This window comes from Saccopteryx leptura, chromosome 6, assembly GCF_036850995.1.
Source record: "Saccopteryx leptura isolate mSacLep1 chromosome 6, mSacLep1_pri_phased_curated, whole genome shotgun sequence".
Lineage (NCBI taxonomy): Eukaryota > Metazoa > Chordata > Mammalia > Chiroptera > Emballonuridae > Saccopteryx > Saccopteryx leptura.
Window position 1 is genome coordinate 164,564,187 of NC_089508.1, and position 21,111 is coordinate 164,585,297.

Genomic DNA, 21,111 nt, shown 5'->3' on the forward strand with positions numbered 1-21,111 from the left:
AAAAAGAAGGTAGAACTTGGCCTGACCTGTGATAGCGTAGTGGATAAGGTGTCAACCTGGAATGCTGAGGTCGCCAGTTCGAAGTCCCGGGCTTGCCCGGTCAAGGCACATACATATGACAGGCAATCAACCAATGGACAAGTAGAGTGAAGCAACTATGAGTTGATACTCCTTGCTCCCTACCCCCTCCTCTCTTGCTGTAAAATCAATAAATAAAATCTAAAAAAAAAAAAAAAAAGGTAGAACTGCCCTCCTTTGCTTCTCAAGTCATTCTAGAGGCAGGACAAGGGACTGCTAGCCAGGGAAGCCCTCTCACCCTGTTCCTTTATGCTACCACACAGCTCGGGTGCACATTTTCATTCAGTGAGTATTCTTGGCAAATGTGGGGCCTTGCTGGGGGAGATGTGGGGACCGTGAACACAAACACACGAGAAGCAACAGTCCTGTGTATATTTAACAATATATATTTATATATATTTTCTAGATCAGTACATTCAGTTTTAACTTGTTTTTTTTTTCTTCACAAACAGAAGAACTCTTACAATAGTAGACTTTCTAAAATAAATACTATTAAAATAGAACTTCAAAATAAATATTCTATACAAAGGGAACCTTCTGTGGTAACTTTTGTTGTGGGATAAGGAGGGACTACAGTGAGGAGGGAGAAGGAACTGTGGGCTGGGAACCTCGAACAGCTCTCCTGTTTGTAACAGGAAACCAGACTGTGGGGCAGTGAGAAGAGAAAGCAAGATAAGACACCACACGGAGTTACCCACAGGAAAAAAAAAAAAAAAAAAAAAAAAAGGCAGCGCAAGAATTGTCATCAACCATCACAGTAAGCCGAAGGCATGAAAATGCTTACCGAAGGCATGGACCAGAGGCTGGTGAAGCCTGCGGGACGCCCTAATGAACTGAATTGTACAGTGCAAAGTTGTGCTGCCCACACCCCACTGGACATCTCCACGGGCAGCATGGGAGAGCATGAAGCTTCAAGGTGACGGATTCTGGGTGCTGGTCCCACCAACACTTTGTGTTGAACAACCTTGGACAAGCCATTATCTGAGTGCCACTTGACGTACAGTGGAGACCCACGCAGACTTCAGAAGCTGAAAGGAACCAGACGCGTCACATAAAGGTCTTTCATTGTTGTCAGCAAGGACTAGTCTCCATCTCCTTCCAGCCAGGGATTGTCAGAGCCTTGGTTGTGCACTCATCACCTATCTGGGAGTGCTCTGCTATCCTTGACTGTTCCCAGGGTGCTTGCTGGAGTGTTAGGCTTTCACAAACCCACCCTTGGGGGTGGGCAGCCAAGGCCCCCGGGACAAGTGTCCTGGACGCAGACTTGTGTCCCCCCCCCCCCCAGATTGGACAGAAGAGGGAACCAGCTGGCACACTTCACAAAAGGGCAAGATGAGGACTCATCCAGCCCTGCAAGCCAGTGGTGACAGGAAACACAATCAGCCAGAGCAGCCACAGAAATGTGTCGTATTACCGAGAGCTGGGCCCCTCGGTAGCCCTGACTGGTCCACGGACACGCCAGTTTTCCTGTTTGATTTTTCTCCCAAGAAGCCAAGTAGAAACATGCTGAAGACAGCTATGCAAGAGCTGGGAGGAGGACCCACCTGCTCCGCCCCTCCCCTTCACTGAGACACAGGACACCCGAGTCCCGCAGACATCCACCGAGCAGGATAAACACAAACGAAAAAGAACAAGCCAAAACGGGAGGAAAAAAAAAAAAGGAAAAAAACCCCCAAAACCCAGAAAAGTCCATGTTTACAACTATGTACACAAAAAGTCAGGGTTCAGGAGGCTGTCTGCCAGAAACAGGGTCTATGTAGATAGAGGGTGGGCGGGGTAGGTGTGTGTGTATACACAGCTTATGTAATTAATTCTCCACAGAATGGGTGTGTAGAACACCATCACCAAAGTGCCACTGGGTCAAGTTTCCCATGGAGACATCTGAGGGAGGGGCTCCAGGAAAAGTTCTGAGGCTTCCCAAAGAGTGGATGTGTGCCCTCTCGCTTTGGGGGTAACCTCTGCACACCTAGTCTGAGGAAAACCTCTCCAGTCCCTTCAGAACACATCTGATACATTCAATTAGTGTAAGTGGTTGGCTGAACGTGTTTTTTTTTTCCTACCATTCCGTCCATTTGTGCAAGAACACCCATACATCCATCACGACTGTGGCAAGGGCAGCTACATGAATCAGCCATAGAAAACACAGATATAGGATTTCAAATTTGCCTTTTACAAGCTAGCAAATGTGATATAAATAAAGCCTAAAATAATAAGACCCTCCCCTCCTTTCCTCCAATCAATAAATACCTATGGTTACAATTAACTTATTCTAAATCATAAGATGTCACTATTAGTCTTCACAAAGGGGGAAAAGAAAGTTCTCGTGAAGCACTGGATGCATGCCAATCACAGCGACCTGCCTTCCTGCCTCCTTCCTGGAGGCAGTTCTGTTCCTACAGAACAAACTGGAAATGCTACAAATGCTCTACATCTAATGCACCTCCAATTTTCCCTGGGGTGGCTTTTCTGACCCATGTCACTTCCTCTCACGGGGTTGGGAGGGAGACACAAAATACCACATGAAGCAAAAACCCCCGCGTAACAGCTAGGGAGAAGGACCAGACATACTACAGCGTTTGCATGCAACAAGTACCTACCCACTGGACGTGCTGCACTTTCTGAGTTCTTTAGCACCTTGAGAGAAAGAGTTGCTACGTCTTTGGGGGCTGTCGGAAGGGGGTGGTGTGGCCATGCACAGAAGCAGGGCTCTACCCCGAGAAGCCCCTGGAGAATCTTTCCCCCACCCACATTCTTCTGACTCCCCCACCAGGGCTTCCTAACACTAAAATAGACTCTTTTTGTCGTCACCTGTCTATTTACATTAAAGATACAGACACATCACTGTACATAAAAGGCTATGACAGCAAGCAGCAGAATCAGAAGAGAAGAAACCGGCACCCATCTCGGCTCCACCGTCACTCTGCCAACGGGAGGTGCTGCCTCTCTTCTTTGCTGTTAAAATCCTCTTCTTGGTGGGGAGGGGGATTATGTTCCTTGAGGTTGCTCGCCCCCCAGATTTTTTGATATCAGCCCTTCCTGGGGGAGGCCCAAAAGGAAGCAATTGTTTCATTATTATTTTTCTAGAACACCGTTAGCATCTGGTTTAATTATTCTATAAAAACATAATGGCTGGATCCAGAGACCACAGCCTCAGACTCATTGGCAAAATGATATTTGGTCTCGCATTTGCCGCCCTAGGCTTCTCAACCCGTGAAGTTTCTGGAAAGGATCTGGGCAGAGAGAACACGGGACAAGTAGCGGGTAGGTGAGTCTGTGACTCAGTAAGAACCGAAGGACGGTGCTATGAGTGCAACACCCCCAAGAGTGATGGAGCTGGAAGGGAGAGGTGCTCTGTGTGGTGGCTCCTAAGTCCATCCGTGGCTCCGAGGAGACAGAGCGAGGAACGAGGCCTGGGCTCACTGGCCGTCCTCTGTTCGCAGGGGCTCCCAAGTATATACAAGAGGGACTGTCACGGTCTATACCTTGCCCAAGATGTTGGGCAAACTGTGGGGGAGGGGGAGGAGAAAAAGATACAGCTGTCAAGACTCCAAGTGTCTTCTTCAAAGGTCCCCGGGCCACTCAGTTAACGGTTCCTCCCCAGGCAGCCAAAGAGAATGGAAAAGGGGGAGGGAGGGAAGAGGGAGAACCGGGAAGGCGTTCAAGCAGCTGCAACTTCCGGATATGTGGCCACATCTGTGTTCCGTCTTCTGAAAACAAAAAATCCCCCCCAAAACCACACCACGTCCCAGCCACTGTCTGTTTCGCACAAAGTTCCAGGACCCTGAAAAAACCCAAAGTGCTTCTTCATCCTGGGAAGAGAGTGGGTGATGATGGCAGGGGAGGTCTCTGTTTCTTCAGGAGCTGGGGGGCGGGCAGACCGGCAAGGTCAGCCTCGGGATGCCGGGATGCCGAGCCTCGCTGCAGTCTTCTCAGGTGTCAGAAGGGAGCTGCTTCCAGGGGGAGTGCGGGAGGCTTCAACCCAAAGTGTCAAAAAGGCTTGTCGGGTCTGCTGGCCTTGGCATCGCCGGTGGCTGCTTTGCAGATGACGCTGTTCGTGTGCTTGCAGCGGCAACCAGGGCGACGCAGGTGGTCGTAGCCACGCTGGGCCAGCTTCACACAGCCGGTGGCAGGCAGGTAGCAGAGCAGGCAGGGCAGCACCAGGGAGAGCGCGCCCATGAAGGACCAGCGGGCGCAGCAGTTTGAACGGGAGCAGGAGCAGGGGTGGTCGGCACAGGAGCCCTCATCGTCCTCGTTGGTGCAGTGGTAGAAGACACCTTGCACCAGGCACATGCAGGTGCCATAGTTGACCAGGGTCTGGGCGGAGCAGAGGCACTCCTGGTTGCAGACCCAGCAGGAGGGCAACGTCCGGGGCGATGCGCACTCCTTGCACTTACACTTCCCACAAGCCTCGCAGAGCAGGAAGTGTTTGTCCAGCTCTGGTGGGACTGCTGGGCCTTTGAGATCCAGCGGCTTGCAGTGGACCACCTTGGGCTGGATGCGCACAGCCCTTGGGGAGGCCTGGTCAGCCACGGGCGGTGGTGCCATGTGGTCTAGGAGCCGCTGGTCAGAGGATGTGCTGCTGCTGCTGCTCACAGAGCTGGGGCGCCCGCTGAAGGAGATCCAGTGGTGGGTAACATCCTGGTCACAGCGGGCAGGCATAGGGACCAGCTCTGGGGCCCCCACCCGGGTCCGCTTAGAGCCGGTGGGGGGTGCCAGGCCAGGGTTGTCTATGTAGTCGTTCTCCACGTGGCTGGTCTTCATCTGGTCGATGGGGAGGATGGTGAGTGGGTGTTGGAGCCGGCTGTGGGGCACACGGCTGTCAAGAAGGGGCTGGACCATGACTGAGCTGGGAGTCAAGGGGACGCTCTGTGGGATCGGGGGCTCCATGGGGCTGGAGGTCCTGGACTGCGCTGAGAAACAGTCTTCTAGGGGCCCTGGGGGCGGGGAAAAGGAAGAGAGAATGGATTCCAGGCATCAGTACTTGGCCTGTTAACACCCCTACCCCCATCAGGTCCTTGGGAGCCCAAATGAAACGGGAACTCCTTTCCTTTGGTGGACTCTCCAACATTAAGGTTTAGATGGTTAATAACGACAACAACAATAATAACAAGTGGTAGGAATTATACTTATTTAGCACATAATAAGTACTATAAATAGTAAGTCACTGATTCTTCACAATAACCCTGAAATATACCTTCTATTATAATCCCTTTTCTAGTTACAGAAAACTAATGTTCAAAATAACTTGTTGAAAGTCACACAAAACTATCAGTAGCAGAACCAGGACTCAAGCGTGGGCCATCTGAGTTCCTTCTTGTAATTCCTGTGAAATATGCTCCTTATTTAAGATAGATAGCTCAGCGGTGATAAAACATACAAGGTCTGGAGTCAGATTAAAGTTCGAATCCTCCCTTCTACCTAGCAGTGTTGTTGAATGAGGTTCTTTAACCTCTATGTTTTAGTTTCATCAACTGTAAAATGGGTTCTTGTGAGGATTAAGTGAGAATATATATATATCCAGGATCTGACATCTTGCTTGGCATACAGCAAGTGCTCAGTAATTTATCACCATCTGAGAGAGCAACAGTTTGGATTTCCTGAGCACCAATAAGCACTACATGCCAAGCATTGTGCTGAGGATGTGGCAGCCAGAGACAGCCCCTGTATGCTCCCATAAAGTTTATCAGCTGGATAAACAAAAGCCTTTACTTCAGACAGTCACAAGAAAAGGAAGGGCTGTATCTGATGCCTGCACGTCCAGGACATTAACTTATTACCAGCACTTCTGAGAGTAACGACCTCCAGTGGCTAATAGCCCACGGGTAGGTGAGCTTCTGACAACTTGGATGGGAAATCCTCTCGAGGGGCACTCACACCGCCCATTTCCAAGTGCTGAGCTGAACATTCAGCCTAAATGCTATTTACTAGAATAGCTAAGCCAACCCTGGATCAGTTTCTAATTTCACCGAGAGAGTGCAATTTTAAGTTGGAATCCCGCCAGAGATTCAACTGCAGTGCCTGACACGGAACCCCAGGAAGTCACTTAAATCAAAGAGCGGAAACGGCTTGGTTCAAATTTAGAAAGTGCACATTGTTTTCTATTAGAAGTGCCATTTCCTCGCCTGCTGACCTTTACATTCAGAATTCGGCTGGAGATCAATTTAAAGAAATAGCAGCAGAAGGCCAAGACCTCGGCCCAGGGGGACATGATTTGGAATCCAAGAGAAAGAGTAGACTCTGGGAAGATTCCACCAAGGGTGGGGATGGGGGGATAAAACAAGAGTGTGCAGGTAGATAGGGGAATATACCATCTTATGAAAGAAAGAAAAAAGGCCACTGGAGTAATGTATTGAGGGTAAGATTTCAGTAAGTGCTTTTTCAAGATGCTAATGATGTTCTAATTAGGAGAGCAGACCCTGTACCTCCACTATTAGGTTCATCTCTCTCAAAGGTGATGCCTAAGAAGGGGATGTGAATAGGATTCTACTTCCCCATACAGCTCCAGACTTGGGAGATAGTCCATCGCAATTTTCCAATCACGGGAGAATGACACCTTGCCCGGGTGACTCATCCATACTTTTCAATTTAAGGAGTGATGAGGAAATTAAAAAGAAAAAAAAAGGCATTCAGGGAAACTCAGTATTGTGTATCTCCTACTCAGAGACAACGGTTTGATCAGCAACGGTTAAAGGGACGAGCAAGGGATTCCTTAGATGCTTTCCAGCCCGTCTGAAATGAAAAGCTAGCTCTCGATGCAAAGTTCACGAAGGGGATAAAGGGAGCTTCTCCACAGGATTCTCATTTGTACATCATCTATACTGCCAAATGCAAAAAAAAAAAAAAGCCTCTTCTACAAGGTTCAGTGCTCAGTCAACCGATCTTTCCCAGTTGCTTAGGGCATGAGCTCTTGACTTTGCTCCCACGCCCTATGTACTGAAAAGATGCTGGTATATCTGTGCAAAGTTTTTCCCCATCTTGGAGAAAATGTGCCTAGTGGCAGTGCCTGCCTCCTGCCTCCAGGTGAAAAGAGCATCCTCTTCAGATGAGAGACTTTCCCATGTCAGGTCTGCCATCAAGTACTCGTTCACCCAGGAGGCCTCCTGTGGGCAGGGCTAGATAGGGGAATGGCAAATAGCATTTATGGAGAGGAGATTTTCCCAAGATCAGGTTGTCTATGGGGAGGAACTTCAGGGAATGCTTCCTCAGCCCACTTACCCTTCCCAAGGGTTCCAAAGCTGTGCTTCTAGAATAAATGCGTTTGGGGTCAACAGCAAACGGTTAGGAGCCCCACGTCCTTTGCCTGGAGGAAAAGGTATGACTCGGCATAAGAATAAAAAATGCTGATACAGGTGCAGGATAAGACTCACCCATGCCAAAACACCCACCCTGGACAAAGACAACATGATTCCCTTATTCCAGAAACTCAGATCATGAAAACTCAGGGTCCTGCCAATGAAATGTCAGTGGTGGTTTGAAGGCAGTAGTATCACCCCATGTCACTGGGCTTTTGTGTCTTAGGGCCAGGATTTGGACTTGCCATTCTGTGGAAAGAAGGAAGGGTAGGCCCTGGCCGGTTGGCTCAGCAGTAGAGTGTTGGTCCAGTGTTTTGGAAGTCCCAGGTTTGATTCCCAGCAAGGGCACACAGGAGAAGCGCCCATCTGCTTCTCCACCCTCCCCCTTCCCCTTCCCCTTTGTCTCTCTCTTCCCCTCCCGCACCCAAGGCTCCATTGGAGCAAAGTTGGCCCCAGGCACTGAGGATGGCTCCATGGCTTCTGCCTCAGGTGCTAGAATGGCTCCAGTTGCAGCGGAGCAACACCCCAGATGAGCAGAGCATCACCCCCCCAGTGGGCATGCCGGTGGATTCTGATTGGGCGCATGCGGGAGTCTCTCTGCCTTCACACTTCAGAAAAATACAAAAAAATACAAAAATAAAAAGAAGAATGACCCACTCTCCTTTCCCCTACTCTATTACCGGAGTTCTTTAAAAACCACCATTTTCTGTGGATGAAGCAAAAGGCAGGAGTAATGCTTGGGATTTTAACAGTCTGTGGAATCAAAAGGCAGATTCCCAGAAAAAGTCCCATCAGAAAGCCAGGTTGGGAGTAGGGCCTACAGGGAATAGGGATATTGGCATAGAAGGCTCCCATCACCCTCCAGAGGCAGCTGTCAACATCTGGGCCTGCAGTTGAGGCCAGACATTGGGGCAGGAGCTTGGTCTACCATGACTCAGCTCCCTTGGGACAGGCTGCATCCAAGATGGCTCCAGCAGGCATATTCTAAAATGTATCTTCCCTAAAATCCAAAACACTAATTCAAAAAGATACACGCACCCCTATGTTCATTGCAGCATTATTTAATAGACAAGACATGGAAGCAACCTCAGTGTCCAACGATAGACAAATGGATAAAGAAGATGTGGGTACATATGAACAATGAAATATGACTCAGCTATAAAAAAGAATGAAATCTTACCATTTGTGACAACATGGACGGACCTAGAAGGTATTATGTTAAGTGAAATAAGTCAGAAAAAACAAATATGATTCCACTTATATGTGTAATCTTAAAATAAATGAAGAAACAAAAAACCCAAAACAAACTTAGAAACAAAACAAACTCTGATTCAGGGAACAAATCAACAGTTGCCAGATGAGAAAGTGAAAAAGGTGAAGCGGACTTAAAAATATATATTGCCAGTTACAAAAATAGTCATGGGGATGTAAAGTTCAACAGAGGGAATATGATCAAGAATACTGTAATAACTATGTATGGTGTGGGATGGGTACTAGACTCACCAGGGTGACCGCTTTGTAAGGTATATAAATGTCTCATCACTTAAATGGTGTACCCATGAAGTTAATGTAATATTGAATGTTAACTGTAATTGAAAAATAAAATTTAAAAACAAAACCAAAATATTCTTTTTCTAATTAAAAAAATAATAATAAAACGTACCTTTCCTATCATAACTCGGATATAGGATTCCTTCCAGCCACGAGCTCAGCAAAAACTAGCTGCTGGCTCAAAGCTGCATTGCTCAAACCTTCTCAGCCCTCATTGCCTCACCTCCCCATTAGCAGGACCCTCCACAGGAGGGCTGAATTCATTTGGCTGACAAAGAAAAACAACTTCCGGAACAGCCTGTTTGATAACCCCTCAGCACAACTAAATGAAGTCTCAAAAACAAAACAAAACAAAAAAACCCACCCCAATCCTCAGTTGGTTTAGAAGATCAATCTCTACTCCCAGGGACACACCCACCCTCCAGAGTCTAAGCAACGCTGATGAACTTAAGTGCAGTTTAATATGTACTCTGCTTCCCCTGCAAGGAAGGAAGAGATTTATAATATAAATAGGAGAGAGGAGGCTTTACCTCATTTAGGCTGTTTGGAAGACTGATGGCCAATTTGGAAGACTGTGGACAGAGAAACAAAGCCAGCACTCCACTTAGCCAGAGAAGCACCTCTGTTGAGTTTTAGGTGGTGGTCTTACGGATTACCATGAGGAAAGGAAACTTTCACTCCACTCCAACCTTTTAATAATAATAAATAATAATTATGGAAGCAGCTAATATTTATGAAACATTTCTTGCTGTTAGGCTCTGTGCTAAGCCCTCAATGATATTCTCACTTAATCCTCACTGTCACCTTGGAGGATAACACCCTTTTTAGGAAGCAATGAAAGAACAAAGGGTCACAGAGCTGGCAAGTGACCAGGGAAGGGTTCAAACCCAGAGAGCAGGAGCTCTTGAGGTTGCAACCTCAGCCTTGACTTACAATAACTTCTGGTTATTCATGGAAAGGCATGAAAGCCTCAGTTATTTCCACAGCCACGAACTCGACCAGTCTCCCCAGTACGCCACCAGCCCTGGGGGAATGACAACGTCAGGCCATCTGCAGCCTTTTAGCCACACCAGCCAGGAAATGAAGCCAGGCAGGGCTGACAAGAGACTAGCCCCCAAGGACGGGAATTTTCAGTGTGGAAAGTAGTTGCGGGGGGTTTGAAATCTGCCATTAGAAGACTCAGAGCTCAATTATATTTTCACTTCCTATCTTTACTTCCAATTCTGTTTTCTTTGCTATCCCATCTGTCACCTCACTGCCCCTCCCCCAGTTTACTAAGTTTTTTCATTTTTAGTCTTCTTAAAGTTGAATGGGTTTCACACTTAGGTCCCTCACCACAAAGGAGTCCCTAAGAGGAAACCCAGGAAGGAGAGAGAATCTTCTCTCCTCCCACCTGTAAAGCTGAACTTAAGGGTTCCCTAGGGCTTGCTCATGGAGGGGGCACCCTGGCCCATACTGAGTCCTAGAATACTGAATCAGCAGGAGTTTGGAAAGCCCAGAGCACACAGCCCTGGTACTTGCAGCTTGGCCATCCGTCTGTGAGACTGACACTGCATGTTACCTGCGGGGAGGAGCCGAGCATCGGGCCCTTCAGTACAGGCTGGCTGGGAAGAATCAAGTGGCATGTTAAATGTCAGCACCGCCTGCCCACCCACCCCTTCCCCTTGACTTATCCTGGGGAGAGGAGTTGGGAAATATTAGGAAAAAGGGACAGTTGTGCTTTGAAAACTACAGGTCAGTTAGAGACAAACGCAAGAGGCTCTGAATGAATGGGCAGTTTCTGCACTGCCCCATTCAGTCTCAGCAGGTTCTTTCAGTGAAGGCTGTTTAACCCTTTCACAGCTCAGAAAGAAAGGTCTCTAGGCTGCCAGAGAGCCCGCCCACCACTATCCACCACTCTCGCTTGGTTCTTTGTGACAACATCCCAGTTTAGTTAATTAAGTTCCAACCAAATAATGACTTATTGCTTCAAAAAAGACTTTAAAGAGGAGGGGGAGGGAAGCCAGGGCCTTGCCTGCTCTACGCCCTACTGAGGAAGACAATCTCTGCATCTTTGTTGAGAATGGCCCAGTAGGCAGCTGGATTTGTCTGAGAATCCTTGCTCCTCACCCTACCTCCCACGCCAGCACCAGCACTAGAGAGCTCACCTCTGGCCATAATCTGTTAGACATCACAAAAGAAAACAGCTGCTTTTCATCATTTTATCCCATTACCGGTTATCAGTTCCCAACCCTCTTCTCTTCCACAAGCAATCAGCTGAGCTCCAAAGCCAGGAGGAATGGGAGAGGTCTTGTACTTTGGCTCTGGGTTATTCTAACTAGCTTCACATTTCGGCTTCAATGTATTACCCCCATAATTGTCTGCTCAGATCCCCTTAAAGAGGGATTAGAAGTCAAGAGTCAGAGAAGAATGGGGCTAGAAAAAGCCTGTTAACACTGGAACAATTGGCCCACATCAAAATGGGGGAGGGGGGCAGAAACCTAGACCCCTAGGGGAGGGCCCCCTCTCACTGACCCCAAGATCATATTATCTCACCACGCTCCAGGAACAAATGAACTTATCGGAACAGATTTTAGCTTACTCCTGAGATGGGGCAGGAAATGACTCCCCTTTCCCCCCAACCAGAAAAAGAAAGACTATCTGGCAAGGGAAACCACTCTTCTGCAAATGGCCACCTGCCCCAGAAGGGCCTCTTCCCTCCTCCACTAGATCCAGCACATCTGTGCTCCCTCCCAAGTGCTCTTGCTTCCTCCACTGACTGTCCTTGGAAAGAACAATCGTGATCACAGCTGAACGGTGGAGCTTCTTAAGCCCAGCCACATGTCCCGGATACATCCCCAGCCTTGTCAGCTGTCCGGATTTGCAGGGTGGCCCCAGACCCCTGAGAGCCAAGAATATGTATGCCACCTCTTACATCATACAATTCTCCATACCTCCTGTGTAGGAAGGGGTTCCCTTACAACCAGTCCCTCCAACTAGGGCCCAGTTGTAACAATTGGCTGGGTCTCAGCCCTGTACACTTGCTAGCTGCTCAGCTGACCGTGGTTCCTCGGGAGCAGTTCCTCCTCCCCATTCTGCAGAGGGGGAGACTATGGCCTAAGCTTAGCAGGTTTTCTAGCCACCATCTGCTCTGACCCAGCCACTAGCTTGGTCTGGAAGGAGTAAAACAGTTTTCACTATGTTGCTCTTTATCACCTTCTTTCTCTGGCTCTTTTGATAAAGCAAAAATCTATCCCAATGAGACACTTTCTTTACTTTCTGCCAGAGAGATCATGTTGGCCAAGAGATGGAAACTTCTCCACTCTTGCCATTCTTCCTTAATAGCACTGCCTCGATATATCCCAAATCCAAATGTTCAACAAGATCCAGGGGTTTGTGCAAGAATCCTTCCCCAAGTTTTCCTCACAAGGGAACTTCCACTTCAGCAGGGACCAGATGACAGGCACTGTGGATTCAGAACCAGTTAAATGCCCTAATTGCCATAACTCCCTAAGAACACCAAACTTCCCTGAAGAAACAAGGGGGCTCCTTTCTAAGCCTCCTTGGTACCAACACCAGGGCCCTACATATGTAGATGGCTTGTGGGGGACCTGAAACTAAGGGACAGAAGATGTCACACTTTTAGCCAGGAATTGTTCAATTCTTGTGTCCTTTCTCCTTCTCACCACCCAAACAAAGGTTTAAGGAGACTTTGCCATTTCACAGGGTAATCTGGACAAGGTCGTGGGAATGAGGGGATCATTTACACAACAGGAAAAGAGGAATGAATCCTGAGCTCAGAATCTAAAAGGAAGATAACCAAAAGATGTCTTTAAAGTGTTCCTCATCCTAGCTGACCAACATTTGTTCATCCTCATTCAAGAAATCTGCCACCAAAAAAGCCCCCTACCTGCTACTGGCCACGCAGCTCAGTTGGTCAGCGTATGCACTGCTAACATTAGGGATTCACCTGGAGCCTGCTAGCAAGTGAGGACCCTCCCAAAGGCTGGGAAAGAGGCAATTCAATTTCACACAGGCCAGACATGTCTACAACTTCTTTCCCACCCTTCTGCTGAGAGAAAGAGAGCCAACTGCAGCCCTCCGTACTCTGCCCCACACCCACAAACGACGGGCAAAATAGCTGAAAATTTCAGATATTAATGCTTCATTTGTGGGAAGATCCAGAGAACTCTAAACATTGTGAAATCACCAGTGCAATATTGGGTAGGGCCTCAGACCAGACCAAACTTATTAAGAGATTGATAAACCCGCATTTCCTAAATGCTCTGGGCCTTCAGCTTACAGCTTTCTGTCTCACAGAGGCTCATCAGAAAGATCGGAGAGCCTTGGTCAGCTAACCAGACAGACATGCACTTGCTCCCTCCCCTCCCCAAACTGGAGCGAATCACGCCACTGATTTGCACACAAGAAAGATGGGGAGTTCTCCACGGGGTCTGGCCACTCGACTGAACCCACACCTTTCTTTTCAGCACTAACCATTCTGGGGGGCTCCCAAAGCCTTCCTGCGCCAGAAGGCAGCCTCCTGCCCTCACCCAGGCCTGGCAATATGGATGCCCATCAAACAGCTGGTGAATGAGGCAGCAGCAGCTCTCCCCTTTCTTCACCATCCAGCCCCTTCAGCCCAGTGGTTTCTCCCGTCCATTGCTCAGGCCGTCAAGCCATGCAACCATTTTCCGCCTCTCTCACCTCTTCTGCCCACAACCCCCAGCCCCCAATCAAAGAGAATTGAGAAACCACCTTCTTGCACAAGAGCAGCTACTGTCTAAATGCTTTTTTGATCGTCTGCATAGAGGAGGAACTGGGCACAGCCCTGGCCCCAGTGATGGAGCCAAGCTCCAGCTGCCCTGGCTGGCCAAATCCGCGCTCGCCCCCCTTCACTGCCCCCGTGGCCTTGGAGATGCAAAATTTTCAGAACGTACCGTCTCTAGTCTCTATTCTCTCTTCTCGGTGATGTCAAGCCTGGTACCACCAAGAAGGAAGGAGGGAAAGAGGGAGCCTTATCTCTCCTACGCACGCAACCTCTTCTTCCAGCTCCCACACGCCTGGCGTTATGTAAACGCACCTTCAGCCCCCACCACAGCCCCAGAGCGGCCCGGGGGCCCCGGCGCCTGGCACAGCTCGGTGCCCGGGGACAGGGAGGCACGAGGAGGCCGAAGAGCCTCAGGCCCTGCAGAGGCCGGGAAAGGGAAAGGGAACTGCAAGGCAGTTGTTGCACAGCATAAAATGCGGCAGCAGAGCAAAGGTCAGACGGCGAGGAACAGCTTCGCCAAGGAAGAGGGAGCAGAAATGCCCAGTCCCGGGCCAGCCCAGCGCTGAACATCGAGGGGAGAAGCAGAAGGGGAGAAAGGCCAGTCCGTCAAGACTCTGAAGAGGGAAGAAAAACCTACGTCGAGCATAGGCCTCTGCTGAGGGCTGGGGAGATCTACGGCAGAGCTGGCACCGTGGGCACCGAGCCCGGGTGGGCTAGCCGCCCAGGACGAGGGCGCCCGCCGGACTCAAAAGGTGGCTCCTTACGGAGCCCAGAGCCGCAGTTCCAGCGGCCGAGGCGGGTGGTGGCAGGAGGAAAGAGGCCAGGCCAGAGGCAAACTACAGGGGCACGCACGGGGATTCCTAAGTCGCAGAGTGCGGGGAAGTCGGGCTTGGCAATGCCCGGGGGTTGGAATCGCCGGTGCCAGGCTGTGAACACCCCCGGCGCCGTGCCGGCTCAGCCCAGGGCGTCTGAGAGCTGCGGCGCACCGCAGCGACTCAAGGAGGCGCAGAGAGAGGGAAGGAACACTGAGGCGCGCCTAGAAATAGCGCACCATTTACCCCAGTCTGAGGGGTAGTCGCGTCGCGGCTCAGAGGGGGACAGTTTGGGATCCCAAAACCGGCCAGGGACTTACTTTGAGGAGCCGCAGAGTCACAAGCATTGCTCCACGTCTGTGCAAATCCCCTAACTCGAGTGGGTCAGACGCCGCTGTACTCGCAGACGCCGGCCGAAGGAACCGGCACGGCTTCCTGCGCTCAGCAGCGCCAGCTCCGCGCTGTCAGCTTCTCTCGCTGCCTCCGCGGCGATGTTGCAACCACTGCCTGGGAAAATGGCTTTTTTATGAATGGGAGGGAAGGGAGCTCCAGTGCGCACGCGCGCCGTTCGCGATTCTATGAATGGGTGGGCACAAGAGACCCCCCGCGCGCGCATGCGCCGCGCTCCTTTTTTTTTTTTTTCTTCCCCCCCCCCTTTCTTTTTTTATGAATGGGGGGCCGGAAAAGAATTTAACCCGTGATTGCTGGGGCTGATTCTCGCTCCTCCAGGGGCCGTCGTTCTTTTACAAAGAGGGGTGGAGGTTGTTGTTGCCCTTTTTTTTCTTTTTTAATGAATGGAGGGCGGCGGCGACTGCTGCAGCTGGCTCAGCTGCGTGGGCTGTGCCCCCTCCCAGCCTGCGAGAGGAGGTAAAGGCCACCTTCATGCCACTGCGGGCCAAGGCAGGAACCGTCAGTGTCGCTGGGGGGAGGGAGCACTACGGCCTCAGGATGCTAGGCCGAGAGCCGGGCGGGGGAAGATACACTGAAATTTAGAGATCTCTATCAGCCGCAAGCAGCCTTAGGGCGGGGAACGGGAAAGACCCCTGCTGGGGGCCTTCTATTTCTTTAGACTATCGGCGTCGGGGGAGGGGTCTTGAAGTTGCATTTAACAATAATTAAGAAAATGTCAAACGTCCATATCAAAGAAGGGCGGGGTGGGGGTGACTGAGTGAATCTAGTTCCTTTCCTGAGGCTGAGTCTCCCTTGAGTGCAGACCACCCCTCCCCCTATTTCTTGGGTGTGGACAGCGACAGAGCCGAGGCCTCTAATACCCCCAAGGGCGATGCTGCTGGCTCGGCGAAGGAGAACTGGCTATTTCCTCGCAACAACTCCTTTCCCCTCTCCCTAGAGTAACGTCCGTAGTTCCCCGGCGTCCGTCCGTTTTTCCTTTGCTGCACTGACTAGCTGCTCTCCTGCACACACCCGTGCGTTTCCCAGGTCTCATAGGACGCGGGCCTGAGAGCCTTGGTCTACCGAAGGCCACTGCCCTTGTTGATGTAGGCGTCTTTCCCCAGCCACCCCCACCAGCTTCCCCCCCGGAGAAGCGGGAGCCGCGCAGAATTGGCCAGGTGGATGGGTGGAGCCGGCCACGGAGAGGATGCTGCCGGGGTGGCCGCGGGATTAAATAACAGGGCTCTTGAGCCGCAGAGGAAATGGAAATGGCCGGGAATCTTTTCTTTGCAGTTAATGATGGGGGGTGGGGGGAGCGTGTCAGCCCTGGCCGGCGAAAAGAAAAGGCCCCGCCATTAGGCCTAACTCCGTGAAGGTGGGGAGCCCTCACAGCAGGCCCAGCTCCGCCCAGGAACCGAGGAGGCTGTAGCCTCCGGAGAGTCGGGTAGGGGGTAGCTTTGATGCGAAGATAGAGCTGGGCTGGGGGCTGAATCCCTTGTAAGATTTGCCTTGCTGGTGGTGTTCCGGCTTCACCGGTAGGTTGTGAGGTTGTCTTTTTCCAACTACGCCACCGTAGGACTGCGCTTGGCTGTTGTCAGGGGAGCCGATGACAGACTCCCAGCCCAGGCTAGAGGTCTGGCCTTGGGCTGGGGCTGGGGCTGGGGCTCTGGAGATAGGCAACAGAGGAACATTTTGCAAACCCAGACCATAACTCAAGGTCACCGAGTCCCAGTCTAAAACGCAGCTTGACAGTGTGATTGACTTATTCAGCTCCTGAGGGTAGAGCAGGCCCTCTAGGGAACCTCAGTCATCCTTTCGGGCCAAGACCTTCCTTAAAGTCAAGAAAAAAAACTTATGAAGACAATAGAGTATTTTACAGTTGTACAGGACTTCCCTTTATAGTATTAAAGTTCAGTATCATTATTCCCAATTGTCAGGTATAGAAATTGAGTCCAAGGGCCCTGCACCTGATAAATGGAAGATCTAATAAATCCTATTGCTGATTTTCTAGATCTTTGCAACCCCGTTCTTTCTACTTTGCTACCACCCGTCTCAGCATCACAAACCTAAAAACCTGTTTCTTGCAAGTCATTGAAGCATGTTAAGAAAATAAGATTGGAGCAGTATTTTTCCAACCAGGGCTCATTCATGGGCCTTGCTCAAACAATTAAAAAGAATGGGAATAAATAAATCCTTTCTAAACTATGGAAGAAAATCAGGATGTTGGGGGTTGGAGGTGAGGGATTCACGGTCCTGTTTCCTTTATTAGAGGAATTAGCCAGGAGACAGTGTTCTTTCCATTTTTGGTCTTTTCTCAGCTTTTATGAAATAGGAACTAAGGAGACTTCAGGGCTAGCAGGATGGTGAGAAAATGGAAGAGCCCCCAGTCTTGAGCTGGGAGGAGCCTAGGATGCCTAAGCAGTGTGATTCAGTGTCTGGGAGGGTACCAAAGACCTATTCTGCTCTTACTTGAGACCTAAAGAGAAGAGAAATTTGAGGCAACTGTTATGAGAAACTCATTCATTCATTCATTTATTCATATATTCTGTGCTGCTGTTTATTTTGACTATGGGGACTCAGTGGTAAGAGATAGGCAGCCCTCCCCACCCTTGGAGCTCACAGCCTTTTGAAAGAGATGTGAAGCTGGTTAAGTGCTAGGAGGAGAAAGTGGGATCCTGGAATATGAGGAGTGGGGAGAAGGACCTAATCTTAATTTGGGCATCATGGAGTATCTTTCTGACGGAGAGCTTGTGGTTAAGAGTTGAGTCCAGAACACTTAGAAGGAGTGAGCCTGAGGGTGGTTGAGAAGATACGCCAGGCAGAGGGAGCCTGGGTGGAGCCTCTGTGTGGAGACATGAAGGTGCTGACCAGAGGCCTCTGTGTCTATCGCTTAATGAGCAGGGTTGAAGCTGGCCCAGTGAGGGGATCAGAAATTATCCTCTTACTGGTTTGGAGCAGGGTCGTGACATGCTCTGAATTGTGTTTTTATCCACTCCAGCAGCCCAAAACCCAGTGGGTGAGGGGACAGAATGGAAGGGAATGCAAAACATTTTTCCTTAATAGGTTAAAGCAGGGGTTGGGAACCTATGGCTCGCAAGCCAGATGTGGCTCTTTTGATGGCTGCATCTGGCTCGCTGACAAATCTTTAATAAAAATAATAATAATGTTAAAAATATAAAACATTCTCATGTGTTACAATCCATTCATTTCCTACCACTCATGTTCATGTTTGCGGGTGGCTGGAGCCAATCACAGCTGTCCTCCGGGACAACACCAAATTTTTATTGGATAATGCATAACGTACATGGGTCGTTGTATGGCTCTCAAGGAATTACATTTTAAAATATGTGGCATTCATGGCTCTCTCAGCCAAAAAGGTTCCTGACCCTTGGATTAAAGGCACCACATCCATTCTTTTGGATTGGCCAGCCAGGAGGCCTGTGCTGGGATTTTTGCTACTTCATCTTGCTTTGTTCATTCCAAGGCTTCTCCATCTCTTCCATAGGTATAACTTTTCTGCTAGAGGCAAAACCTAACAACCTTGCATTCCTGTGCATGCTAATTACAATCTTTTTACCCCACTGCAGTGTAGACATCTTCAGCTCCACTAGATCCTGGCTAGGGAAGTAGAGTGGGTTCAGTTCTGGGCTGTGCCCTCTTATTAAGCTCCTGGCCTGGCCTGGGAGCTAAGTTAGTGGGAGTGAGGAGAGGCAGGAATTCCAACTCAATGACAGACATTTATGGAGTACTTACTGTGTGCCAGACCTGTGCTCAGCATGTTTTTCTGTGTAATGCTGCTTTAAAAAGCTATGTTGTGGGTCTTATCATTACTCCTTTACAGATAAGTCAGAGGCTCTGTTTTAATTATTTATTAATTCCACAAAAACTTACTCTGTACTTCCTGTGTGTCAAGCACAGTGCCAAGGTGCTGAGGTTACAGTGATGAAAGAGAGAGACACTATTGTTACCCTCATGGAGCTTGCAGTCAATGCTGACGTCACAGTGGGGGTGGGGTGGGGTAGGGTGGAGGTGTAGCACCTTCATTTCTTGATTCAATTGATATTTCTCAGCTTCTGTCAAGTACAAAGCCCGGAAAGCCAAGTCCCCCAACCCTAACAGATTACTTGCCCCACCTACATAGAAATCCACCACTGTCTATAGTGAAGTAGGGGAGATAGACATTAAACAAATAATTGATCAAAGAATGATTTACTTACAGTTAACAGGAGTGGCGCATTAGAGAGTACAGAGAGCAGAGGACAGGGGCACAGTCTGGGGCTCTAGAGAAATCTCTCTCCTTGTAGCTCAGATCTGCAGAATGCAGGCTCAGCCAGGCTGGGCTCAGTGGTGTAAGGCTCAGGAGCAGGAAGGATTTGTGGGGACTGCTAGAAGATGGCCAGGGGGTCCTGACCCCGGATTAGACCTCGGTTCTGGCACTAGCCCCTAGGCTTTCTGGCCCAGTGTGCTCAGCTGTTTCAATGTTGGAAGCTGGAGAGCTTAAAAGACAAGTGTGTACACACTGACCACAGACTAGTGGGGTTCAGCGCTACCTTTTCAAGCTCTGTAGCCTTAGACAAGTTATTCAAATCGTATGTGCCTCAGTTTCCTTCTTTGTAATATGAAAACTAATAGTAATACTTACCGCCAAAGGTTGAGAGGAACTTGACTGGAATAATGCACATAAAGCCCTTAGAACAGTTTCTGGCACACTGTAAGTGCTGAGTACACATTTAGATGATTATTCGACATACTCAGTCATTTTGAGGCAAAGAATGAGTTAGAATTTTAAGAGGAGCCCGTTTATCTGGGTGTATCAGAACCTCAGAAAGAAAGAAGCAATCTAAAGTGTAAAGCTTTCTTTATTAATGAATGGGTAAAACAATGATACTGTGGCTGTTATTGCTGCTTTAACTCGTACAGTATTTTTTTGCAGGAACAAAACTTGTGGTATTTTCAACTGTGTAGCTAGGCATCTGGTTCACCAAAGAGTTGAATTTAACCAGGGCCAATGATGTCTGGATTTCAGTGGTAGCAGGGAGTAGTATAATATAATGCTGACTATATGCTGAATGATGGTTCTTTTGTATCAGTGTAGGAAGGGGATGTTAAACACTTGGTGACTTTGCATAATTCTTAATCTCTTCAAGCTTCCATTGTAAAAGGGGTAGTCATGGTATCTGCTTCAAAGGATGGTTGTAAGCACCAAACACGTGATGGTTTTCAAGTACCTTAGCTCAGAGCCAGGTGCACAGCTATTTTTGTGGTTCTCTCGTTGTCCTGTGCAGCAGGCAAATTGTAGATTTTAACTTGGTTATGATAGTACAGATCACTAGCTTCCTCTTCTTCATCCTTCCTCCAAGGCCCTTGTTTTTATTCTGCTGAACCAGTCAGTAGAATGCTATGCAAAAGAAGTGCTCCTGAAGACCTCACTTAATTCAAGAGTGATTTCCTCATCAGTGTGAATGTAAAGTCAGATTTGCATTGTATCAGCTTTGGCTACAGAATCAAGGTGGATTTTTTTTTTTTTATTCATTCATTTTAGAGAGGAGAGTGAGAATGAGAGAGAGAGAGAGAGAGAGAGAGAGAGAGAGAGTGAGAGAGGTGGGAGGAGCAGGAAGCATCAACTCCCATAGGTGCCTTGACCAGACAAGTGCAGGGTTTTGAACCGGCAACCTCAGTGTTCCAGTCGAAGCTTTATCCACTGCGCCACCACAGGTCAGGCCCAGAATCAAGGTTGTTGTTGTTTTTTTTTTAATTTATGATTTTAATTTGTGTTTACATAGATTCAAGGTTTTTAAGAATATGTTTATACTCAGTAGTAGGATTTAACCAGTTTGCACTGGTTTGGCAGAACCAATACCTAATTTTTTGTTGAGTTCAGTGAACTGGTTGTTAAAATGGCACTTGTAATCAGGGTTCTCTCTAAGGTGGGCACTTGGGTAGCCACCCAATGTGGAAGTCACAAATTTACATTCCTTACTCTTTTTTTTTAAAATGATTTTATTTATTTATTTTAGAGAGGAGAGAGAAAGAAAGAAAGATGGAGGGAGGAGCAGGAAGCATCAACTCCCACATATGCCCTGACCAGGCAAGCCCAGGGCCTCAAATCGGTGACCTCAGCGTTCCAGGTCAACACTTTATCCTCTGTGCCACCACAGGTCAGGTATACATTCTTTGCTCTTTTTTAACATTCATCTGCACAACAACATATTCTGAGTGCCTGTAATAATGTTCATTC

General features: G+C 48.9%; 1 protein-coding gene across 3 annotated transcripts; it reads right to left on the reverse strand.

The window, feature by feature from the left end:
- Window positions 1-449: 449 nt before the first annotated feature.
- Window positions 450-14,968, reverse strand: SPRY4 (sprouty RTK signaling antagonist 4). Of its 3 annotated transcripts, XM_066342533.1 has the most exons (3): window positions 14,804-14,968; window positions 7,294-7,378; window positions 450-5,012 (listed from the first exon to the last, which is right to left on the reverse strand). In XM_066342533.1, the coding sequence occupies exon 3, from the start codon at window positions 4,963-4,965 to the stop codon at window positions 4,066-4,068; it is 900 nt and encodes a 299-aa protein (XP_066198630.1). In that variant the 5' UTR covers window positions 4,966-5,012; window positions 7,294-7,378; window positions 14,804-14,968; the 3' UTR covers window positions 450-4,065. The 3 variants fall into 3 exon arrangements, with proteins under 3 accessions (XP_066198630.1, XP_066198629.1, XP_066198631.1); XM_066342532.1 differs by lacking the exon at window positions 7,294-7,378; XM_066342534.1 differs by lacking the exons at window positions 7,294-7,378; window positions 14,804-14,968 and adding an exon at window positions 13,841-13,950.
- Between the last annotated feature and the right edge of the window lie 6,143 nt (window positions 14,969-21,111).